Below are 11,243 nucleotides of genomic sequence, written 5' to 3' on the forward strand. Positions count from 1 at the left end.
GTGGGTGCGTCAATCTAAGGTCGGGCACGCCCCAATCGGGGAATCCCCGTTCGTCACATGGTAATCACGTTATTCCTTCGGACACACTTATAAATGTTATACAGCGGGGGAATCCCCGCCGGCGCACATCATAACAAGTTGAGGTGGTTGTTGTTATCCAGTCTCTACAAATTCGTATATTTGTGAGAGTAAAGTGCGGAAGACATTCTGAATTGTACGCGCGTCTGCTGACTTTTGAATTTTCAATTTTGAGTTTCCGTAAACACCCTGGCTGCGAAGCTAGCGCTGTCAGTGGACTGTTGACTTCAGCTTCGAAATCAAGCGTGTCCTTCGCGATCTCGTGAAGTTGATCAGGTGACGTCCATTTCAAATTAGTTGTGCGTCATAGAAGCAAATTTGGCAACGATTGCAATTTGCTTTGCGATTTTACGGGACAGTCCGCGTGTCGTCATTACATTACAGTCGACGACGTCGAAATTCGCACTGGTCTATCATGGCGCTCTCTAATCCACGCTCGTCCGTCAAGAAAACGATGTTCACTGCGTACTGCACTATGCTATTCTTGAATTTTCTATGTATTGAAGGTAAGTACAACTACGGTCCCTCCACAGGGACCGTGGTACAAGACATAGCATCAGGGATGAAACAATACAATGTTGAGTTTGTCAGGTTCTCAGCCTGCTTTTGTCGATTTAATTGGACTTTTGCATCAGAGAGTGGTCTGAGTGGAGGACCAGTCTAATTTCCTTGTTGTCTAATTATAATCGATATGTTAGCGCTTTCCCGTTCTCTTGACGTCAAAAATCTGAGTTCTTACCGATTTCCGTTATTGTTCAAGCTGAGAGACGAAACATGACTAGAAAGCGTGATGAGAAGATGAAAAGAAGAAAGGGAAAGTAGCAGACGATTCATCCATGTACGTCATTCTCGGGGAGCGTTGGGAAATTATGAATCATAGTACAGAAATGGAATTTCTCGCAATTGCACGATAGCAACACCCCTGTTCTAATGGTTATGTCCAATTTTCCTTCCCTGCCATCGTGTGAGGTCATAAGAAAATGACTTTTCTTGTTGTTCGAGCGTCACATTGTAGAATCTTCAAAACCAGTGTTATCATGAAAAACTTCCACTTGCCTACAGTGACATAGAAGTCCTGACTGAGGGTCACTTACAGAAAAAATAACTCAGAACTGAAATGGGAACATGGATGTGCGTTAATTGTGTATAAACTGCATTGATAAATTTGCACTGATGATTAAGCGCCACAAATAGAAAGTACGGCAAATAACAATGGCGGCCTATGTGACTTTGCAAATTTAAACCTAAAACAATAACCCCAGCCATAAACTACACGTATTAGGTGGTTGCTATGTGCTTCATTGTATTAAGACCACCCTGGCAGATTTTGTTAAGTCCTTGATTGATGTACGCAACTATTTACAAAAAAGTAGACAGGAAGAGGGCCCGAGTTCACCATGCTTCATTACCGTGGGTGTTGCAATAGGTGATGCGCCCTCAACGATTAGATACCTGATGAAATTGTCTGGTTTGAGATCATGTTTATTACCGCATACAATGTGTTACTCAGTGTGTGTGTGTGTGTGTGTCTGTGTGTGTGTATATATACACATGTACACATACACAGCATACTCAACCGTCTAACTTGTACGTCTGATATATATATATATATATATATTTATATATATATATATATATATATATATATATATATATATATATATGTATATATTTACATATATGAAGTTATATATTATATATATATATATATATATATATATATATATATATATATATATATACATACATCAAGTATATTTGTTACTAGAGTTTCACGCAATCATGAGATAGCTATGTAGAATTTATCTTCATATATTTGCTACATTTAAGATTCCAAACGTAGGTTTATGGATATCAAATCTAGGACAAACTATTCAGGATCATGGTCGACCATGCTGGTCACGAGCAAGAAGTTATTCCCATAAGTCTAACAGAGAAGCTATTCATGATTAATGCAGATAAGACCAGCCTGTTAACGTGAATTATTGAAATTCTAGTAAATAAGTAACAAATATTATATTTTATTTGTTGTTTATTTGTATATATATATATATATATATATATATATATATATATTATATATATATATATATATATATATACATATATGGATATATCACACATTTGATATTGAGTTGATATATATATATATATATATATATATATATATATATATATAATAACAAATCAAGTATTATATGTCTAATCGCATTCTATAATGTATCATCATATCATCATATTTCAAATTGATTATAATCTATTATATTTTTGAACCACAAGCAACCAACCCAGATACAAAATATTCGTTTATTGTACAGCTGAATGGTGAGTATATTTGCTAATGATACTTTACGATTTTCACAGATTGTTTAACGCTAGACGGTCAACTTTTCATGTCGAAAGTTTGGGGCAATGACAACAACAACTGTACTCGTAATCAACCTTGTAAAACAATAAGACGCTCGGTGTCGCGTGCTAACTCTGGTGATAGCATCGTCATCGACGCTACAAACACAGATGACAGCCCCTACCAGGAGTGCCAACAGCAAGGTGGCGAAATGGTCGGAATAGAAGTCAAGAAATCGTTGCATTTCTTATCAGCAAACGGCACGGCGGTAATATCAGGGTCTTCGTCGTACGCGTGCTCCGTTTTCGATTTTGACGGTTCGCAGATGACCTTGAAGAGCCGTGAACCGATGGAAGTGTCCCTGACAGGTTTGAAGTTTATAAACGGGACAACTCCGAGATCAAAACTCGGCGCCTTTGTCACAGTTTCAGACGCATCTCTCACAGTAACCGATTGCGAGTTTGTCAATGGCACAGCGAATGACATGACATTGGCAAAGCAATACTATGCCGTCCACTACACGTTGAAGACAGTAATTGGAAACTCGCTATTCAACCTGAACTTCACGGGAGCGAATTTGATAGACAACATCGGGGGAATCTTTGTCGTAGCTGAACAGAACACTTCATCAAGAGACACTCTTGTTTTTACGATGAGAAATTCTACTTTACATCAAAGCAAGAAAGGAGCAATTACAATCAAAATCAAGAAAGTCGGCAAGTTTATCGGCCACGTGGAAAAGACGGTCTTTTCAGACAACCGTCATGATCAAGGTGCTGGGATTTATTTCGAAGAAACGCAAGACAGTCATGGAGACGAACATGGTGTTACCAACGGTAGTTTAAATAGATCCAGAGGAGACTGTAACCTAACAGATGACGTCATCAATTATTTGGACGACATCCGAATGGATAGTCAAAAAGGTGGTTACCTACCAAATGAATACATTAACAGTGAAACTTGGAGGAAATACTTGATTTGTAAAGCAGATCAACAACTTTTTAACGAAACAGTGGAAATGACTCTAGACAACGTTAACTTTACCAATAATAACGTGACTGACGCCGGTGGAGCCTTGTTTTCCGCAGTTACCGGGAGAACAACCGTCAGGATGACACAGGTGATGTTTGAGAAAAACTCGGCAAATGGACTTGGTGGCCGTGGTGGCGCCCTCTACGTGAGGGGAGGACAAGTCCAAATATACGCGTCGGACTTCACGGATAACAGCGCCACTTTCTCGGGCGGAGCAGTCTTCCTGGACGATGCCAATGGAAGTTTTGTGATGGACGGAAGCGTTCTGAAATCTACTGAAGATGTTCGAGGTCAAGAGACTCTCCTATGGAGTATGTACAAGGGAATTTTTCTGGTCACAAACACTCGCTTTGAAGCAACTACAACGAAGCATGATTCAGTAGATGTCTTTTGGCATGAGTCTCCCGCCAACATTTCTCTCGACAAGTCGTCATCGGTCATCTGCAGAGTAGGATACAACTTGACCCTTAAACAGAGTTACAACTATAAAAACTATGACGTCATATACAGCTGTCGCCCCTGCCAACATGGAACGTACAGCATAGAACGAGGATACAGCAACGGTACCGAAGTTACAGATATTACGTGCCGCAAATGTCCCTCCGGAGGAAACTGCGAAAAGCCCACACTGAGGGCGAAATCGAACTTCTGGGGTTACGAACAGAACAGGAGTGTTAGCCTTCTGTTATGTCCACCAGGATATTGCTGCAATGGACGTGAGAATGGCACATGTGATGGTTACCAGTCGTGTCAAGACCACAGGATTGGAGCAGTTTGTGGAAAATGTGAAGACGGATACACTGAATCCGTTGTCTCTACCAAATGTCTAACAAAGGAAAAGTGTTCAGAAAATAGATTGGTCTTCAGCATTTTACTTGTAGTAGTCATAATTGTTCTAACCGCCATGTTTATCGTTTTCAGTCGTTTTTGGTACAAGAAAACCGAACACAATCGCGGTGACATAGAAGATAATTCTGATCCACGAAACAGTGAAGTGGGTGACATTAACTCTACGTGGATAGGTTATATCAAATTGACCTTTTTCTTTTACCAGGTCATCGTTTACCTGACCAGACCACGTGGCAAGCATGACTCCATATCAGCTGTCACTGCGGTCCCCTTCATCGTCAACTTGTTCAACTTTCGGTTCGTCCCCGATTTTCTTGATTCTTGTTACAACGCTCTCAGCACGTACACTTTGAAGGTGGTATTCGTCAATTTAAGCGTCATTGTACCGATTTTGACTTTGATCTTGACTCTGTATTTCATCATCGACATTTTGCGGTTCCGACGAAAGACCGGGTTCCGATCCTACAAACCCGCCGTCGCCTTTGCCTTCGCCATGGCAACGACCTTGGGATACATTTGCTTCGTCAATTTAACATTTTCACTCCTGCAGTACGTACGCATTGGTGACGAGTACAGACTGTACTACTCCGGTGAGGAGAAATTCTTTGGGCCCGGATGTACATCGCCGTGGTATTAGCAGTTTTTATTGCAGTACCCTTCGTGTTTCTACCAGCTATAGCTTTGAAAAAGTTGCAAAGCGGAAAATGGTCTTTGCGAGACTTTGTCATATTTAGCTTCTTACCACTACCATACTTAATCTATGAGTGTCTCGTCACCTGCATATATTCGAGGAAGACAGCAACACTCTCGACTGAAACCATAGAAGAGCAAACATCATTGAAAGTCGACGATGTAACCCAGAGCGTGGTCTGTTTTTACAAGGGCAACTACGGTGATAGATTTTGGTACTGGGAATCGATAATGCTTGGTCGTCGTTTACTCATAGTGGTATGCCATGTTTTCATCCACAATGAATTCATCAGAACAGTTGTCCTGGTGAGTTGCTGTTCGGCATTCCTTTTTCACCATGTTTTTGCAAAGCCATACATCACTGGATTCCTCAACCACGCAGAGACCGCGTTCTTGCTGTTGCTGATCACCATAGGACTCATCAATACGGTCGATGCTTTCTGTTATTCCTACGGAGCAACCGCCTGCAAGCCCGGCCAACACATTCTCAAAGATATGTGCATATTGTCATGCGTCTTAGCTCTTGTTCCTCTTATGATCCCTTTAATCGCCTTGCTTCGTCGCTGTGTTCACAAGAGCCTCCGTCGATTGCCCTGCTGCAAAGAATTCACCAAGCTCAAGTTGCACTCTGAAGACCAGTCGTCGACCACATCTGATGTCCATGCACTGCTTTCTGAAGACATCGACGAAGAGAGCGAGGACAGACAGAGAAGTCGAACGGCATCACAGAGCATCAACACTCCTGGAACAAACGGACCAAGAAGACCCCGGATTTATTCCCACACCGTACTAGACAATGGGCCGTCTTCGTTGCTCGCAGACGTCACCACATTTGGTGCCGATTGCACAGACGGTGGTTCGATTTTACAGGAGCCACTCATGTTACCTCCAAGTCCAGAAAGTAACGGCAGTGAACCTAATCGTGTCAATGTCAATGTACCTGAAAGAGAGAAGGGTCGTACAACTAAATCAGGCGCGGGAACTGATAAGGAGGATGCGGCAGCAACGAACGACAGACTCCTCCGTAGAATGAGAGAGGAAAATGTATACCTTAAGGCCTGCCTTCAGCAATTGGCCAAAATCCTCAGCGCGGCGAACGACCCCGAAATACTATCATCCACCAACTTCACAACAACGGTGTTCGCAGCAGGTGTTTTCAACTACGAAGGAGGGCATCTAACCATAGAACAAGCAGGGGTGAACCTGTTCATACCACCGGGCGCCCTCTCGGAAGACGACGGCCACCAACAGTTCTACGTCTACGTGTCGACCATCGACAGTGAATATCCGAGACTGGCTGACAACCAGACGGCCCTCTCTCCGGTCATCCGCTTAGGTCCACCTGGGTTCCGTTTCCAGAAGCACGTGCTGCTCTCAGTCAAGAACTGCATCGATTCAAAGCAGCCTGGAAGCCTCAAACTGTTTGGAAGTCACACCGACATCGACGAACTCGTTGATTGGTACGACACAAGCGAAAGACAACAAACTCTGTGCATCGCGCAGGGAGAGGACGCCATATCCTTCATCCACCAGTTGTCAATGTATTGCGTCATCAGTGACGTGACTAGTTGCAATTACAATGTCCACATCTTCATGACGGCCATCAATAACACCTACACAAGAATTCGAGTAAGGATTTCCAGGGATACACCTGCTGATGTTGAGGTTAGTTCACTAGTTTTGCTATCCTCTTCATAGCCTTTAAGTGTTGAGAACAGAACAGCTTGAGAATCGTGAAAATGGAATTGCACTGCCTGAAACACAGCCAAGAAATTTTTAATGTGGTCAGAGTTTGGTTCAAAAAGTTTTCAGCTTTCGGTAAACTGAACATGTAATGTTGTTTGAAATTTTGACGATAATTGTCGTCCACAAAAAAGGCAACTATTACAAGCTTTTGAATACTTGATAATTCGCAATCAGTTTCCCCGCCACAACTCGGTTGACTCTAGATCTTATTTTCGCTTTGTGCGATCGGTTACATACATAAATATTGAATGACGTAGATGCCATATCTACAGGGACAACTTCAATAATCCCATATTCACGCAATGAGAACTCCTAAAATGTGATTTAAACGGCAAAAACAGATGACTGAAAAGAACTCCAGGGTGATTTAATCGATAGTTAATTCAATAACCCCATCACCAACATGGTTTGGCCCTGCAGCACCGCGTTGATTATGCGATAAAGTGTGGACTGCTGTATAGGGAATTAGGGAACGCGAAGCTGAGAAGTGATTCTTTTCATTTCCCTATGCTGAAGTTTTTCCCCTATTTTTTCACTTTCAGTTGGTGAAGATGAAGGAACAAGCCGGTGACAATTACCAGTACAAAGACCAGCGTATGGTTGTCTTGCATAAAACTGACGGCGATTACAAGATCGAACTCACAGAGGTTAGCCCGAAAACTTGGAACTTAGTTGACGGCGAAAGCGTCAAGGTAACGTTCAAAATTATCCCATGTCGTGTCATTCGAGTTTTAACTCGCTAATACAGCCTTACCTAAACAGGCTGTTATGTTCTGTGTTACGAAGGGTAAGGATTTCAGCGGCTGTAGGTATTAATGACCTCTTTTTCAAGTTCTAGGAGTCAATGATGACTAAGCTTTATCAGCTAGTAAAATAATGATAAAAAGGGCTACGTGAACATATCCAGAAGAGCTACACTTAGGCAAAAAAATGTTTCTAGTCATTTCAGAACCTGCGCATCATGTCTTTTTTAGGGATTACATACTCATCAATACAGCTATCCTTCATATCCCTGTTTGCTTGTCCAAAAATGCTAAAAAGAAAACAGAAGTATTATGCAGCCAGTGGTAAAAGACAATAACTGTTGCATCAATAGTGGTAACCCAGCATTATTAGGAATTTAAAAAAAGAAAGGGAAAAAACCGCGTCGCCGCACCATTTTTGCTGAATGTCAAGGACTAGAAACATTTTTTGGCCTTACCAAAACTGACGTTCACTGGTTACGTGGTCACCAATTTTGCAGTCGTCGTCAGCCTTGTGTGTAGATTATCAATATCTACCCGTGAACTGACTGAACATACTCTCACAAACTCTCACAAACCATTAAATATTCCGTTTTATATGTTGTGTTGATATAATGCATGCGAGATCGGTCAAAAGCGTAACTGTCAAAAAACTTTTTGCGTCTTTTTAATCAGATCATATCGAAGGAATCACTGTGGATGAATAACCAAGGAGGTGGCCCTTGTCCGGGTGTGACGTATCTACTTGAACGTGGACATCAACAAGGATTCCGTCAAATCAGCGGAGCCATCGAGCTGAAGAAAATGGGAAACAAGACACCGATTTGTACTCTAGCTTTTAAAGACGATCTGGCCTCACCTTGATTTCTATAAAAGAGCTCCGAAGGTAATACACCTATCGGCCACGCAACGCAAAAGAATATTGTAGCCAGACCTTGTTATTATACATGTTAGAGGGTGCGCGTGTTCGAATGCAGTGTTCAATTTAGTGTCCCAGTGTACTTTGGTGTACCAAGATAGACGACTGAGACAAATTTTGCTCTTTTGACGACAAACATGTCATTATCAAATAACAATGGTCAGGCAGCTTTATAGTCGAGAAGGGAAAAAAAAACATTGCCCTGCAAGTAAAATGGGTTAATATACTACATAGCGTATCAGAACCTGGTAAAACGATCAGGAGAAGTTATAACTTCAGATCTTGGGTATTTTCGTGCATGTTGTGTACCAGTAAAAAGGTAGGACAGTGATTAACGGTGATTAAGTCACCCAGTTTGAGTTTTGTGTCTTACCTTTATCTCAGAGTCTGGAGTATGTCTTTCAGTGAAATGAGAGAAAAAACATCGCTAGATCATTAAGCGCCTATCGATCGATCGATCGATCTGTCTGTCTGTTTGTTTATATATATATATATATATATATATATATATATATATATATATATATATATATATATATACACACACACACACACACACACACACACACACACACATATATATATATATATATATATATATATATCCGCCTCGACAGTCACTCAAAGACATTGAACTTGACAATAGCATAACATAACGTAACATAACGTAACACAAATAACATAGCATATAATATCATAGTTAACATGCCATATTAGTAACCTAGCGCATTATTAACATAACATAACATAACATAACACAACTTAACACAACACAACATAACATAACATAACATAACATAACATTGCATATCTTATCCCACTAAAAACATTACATCACATCACAGGACAATGTAGTGTACACATAAAAGTAGACAGCATTCGAGATTGTAACAGATCACAAATTATTACAAGTTACATGATCATGAACAACGCAAAGGTTTAATAATTTCGTCTGTTTTACCTTTAACCATCCAGCAAAATTCATGTTAGCAGTTGTTAAAAATCGAATGTCTTTAAAATGTTTGTATTTGAATCAGATTGACGATTTCATAAACGAGTATCCTGCGATACAAATGGTTTAGCATATACAACCCATTAGACTAAATGTTGATATATTTTACGGGTATATTAAGTTACGATCAGAGAGATATCAGTATTTCAGACCCCACTATACTGAATGTTTTATTGTCAGCAACGAGCGATCTCTAACTTTTCTTAAAGTTTTAGAAGTCATTTACATTGTCTTACTCTAACAGATGTGATTAAACAAAGTGGCATTTTCTGTTTTGTTTTATCTTGCCAAGAACATATGAAACTTTATAAGGTCAATAGAGCATGTACTTGATTGTTGTTTTGAGTTCGTTTGATCTTGCATGATGTATTTGACCTTGGTGTCGTCGTTTTACAGTACTGTTCTTTCATCGAAGTGTGCAATTTTGATTTTCTGGAGCCTTTCGTTTGTATTTCACTACGGTTTCGGCTTATCCTACTGTATCTCAGGCCGTTATGAGTTGTAGTGTAGTGCAGTGCAATATCTCATGTTAGTTTTCCGACAGTGACGATGATTGTCATTTGACATGTACGGGTGTCACTTACTGTAACTCGACTTACCTGAAGCTAATTATTTTCCGCGTCAAAACGTAGTTCGATAGCGCCGCCAGAGTCCATAACCCAGTAACTATCATCATCAAGTGCGTGACGCACCATACAAGTTATTTGACTGTAAACAATGCATCCGTCTCTTTTCATGACACTTGTTTTGATTAGTGTTGAGTTTACTTTGAGAGATGTTAAAAGCTTTATCAATTCTAACAATGCGGGATCGCGTTGGTCTCTGAAATACGTTTGGGTTGTGTTACGTTTGATCATTTACACTTTGAAAAGGAAAATTCTTTAGAACGTACAAGCTAATTTCAGCTTATCGATTCCGAGCATTCCTGACGGTAAACTTATGACTTTTTCAATATTAATATTTATTTATAACGTTATTTGCTGTGTTTTTTTTAATCGGTAAAGTAATAAAGCATTGAATTTCAAAAGAGATTTGGATAGCGCGTTTCTCTGTATTAGGTACGAATACAAAAGTTGTTCGCTGAGGAGCTGAATGGTGTGATTTCAAATGTTGACGACTATGCTGAACTGATTTCAAGTAATTAGGAACAGTGGTGATTATATGCTTCAACAGTCAGTTGATCTGACGCACTGCCATTGTTACAGCGTTCATGACCACTTACATAATTAATAAAATCAACACGATTTTACAGGGAATGTTGAAATTTAACACATGTGATAAGGTAAAAATATTTTTTTATAGATGGAATATCAATATCGTTGCAACATTCCTTCTCTTACAAATTTATATTTATTTGAAAAAGTGTTGGAATATATTGTGATTGACGTCCAAAGATATTTAAGTTTGGTAAATGATAGATTCAGATAGTAAGAACATTCTGTGAAGGGTGTTTCACAAAAACAAAATCGTACGAAGGATTAATCCAGATATGCGGACTTCCGTCACACAGACTAGAAATCTCACCTGTCTATCGATAATAACGACAGTTCAAAGGCCGAGCAACTAAAATAATAGAACTCCTGTCACTTTTGCTCTGATATATCCGTTTTTTTATCAGAACCCTGAGATTTACGGAGAGGGCATAGTCAAACTACTTTTGACCTCGTCCCTTGCAAACTAGCTCCCAGAATGCGAAAGTTGTAAGCAGGTGATACATACATGCATACGTGCATTAAGATCTTCCTGGTCAACTCAGTTGTGTATCTAGCTCTACTCTAGTATTGAGTACTCTACTCCAGCCGATATGATCTTGAACTAAAAAAGTAT

At 40.1% G+C, this 11,243-nt stretch overlaps 1 protein-coding gene across 2 annotated transcripts; it reads left to right on the plus strand.

The window, feature by feature from the left end:
- The first annotated feature begins 161 nt into the window (after window positions 1–161).
- Window positions 162–10,447, plus strand: LOC139151755 (netrin receptor UNC5A-like). Of its 2 annotated transcripts, XR_011556485.1 has the most exons (4): window positions 162–584; window positions 2,443–6,661; window positions 7,285–7,434; window positions 8,161–10,447. XR_011556485.1 is itself a non-coding variant. In XM_070724733.1 (3 exons), exons 1-3 carry the CDS (start codon window positions 5,228–5,230, stop codon window positions 8,347–8,349), a joined length of 1,773 nt encoding a protein of 590 aa, XP_070580834.1. In that variant the 5' UTR covers window positions 4,943–5,227; the 3' UTR covers window positions 8,350–10,447. The 2 variants fall into 2 exon arrangements, 1 of the variants encoding a protein (XP_070580834.1); XM_070724733.1 differs by lacking the exon at window positions 162–584 and having other exon boundaries at window positions 4,943–6,661.
- Window positions 10,448–11,243: the final 796 nt, after the last annotated feature.

The sequence above is a fragment of the Ptychodera flava genome, chromosome 15, assembly GCF_041260155.1.
Source record: "Ptychodera flava strain L36383 chromosome 15, AS_Pfla_20210202, whole genome shotgun sequence".
NCBI lineage: Eukaryota > Metazoa > Hemichordata > Enteropneusta > Ptychoderidae > Ptychodera > Ptychodera flava.

Excerpts from the sequence above, each read along its gene's own strand:
- LOC139151755 (XM_070724733.1), top strand. The coding sequence starts at position 5,228 with ATGCTTGGTCGTCGTTTACTCATAGTGGTATGCCATGTTTTCATCCAC. Across the intron at positions 6,662-7,284 it reads ATACACCTGCTGATGTTGAG|TTGGTGAAGATGAAGGAACA; the intron begins GTTAGTTCACTA and ends TTTCACTTTCAG. Across the intron at positions 7,435-8,160 it reads TTGACGGCGAAAGCGTCAAG|ATCATATCGAAGGAATCACT; the intron begins GTAACGTTCAAA and ends CTTTTTAATCAG.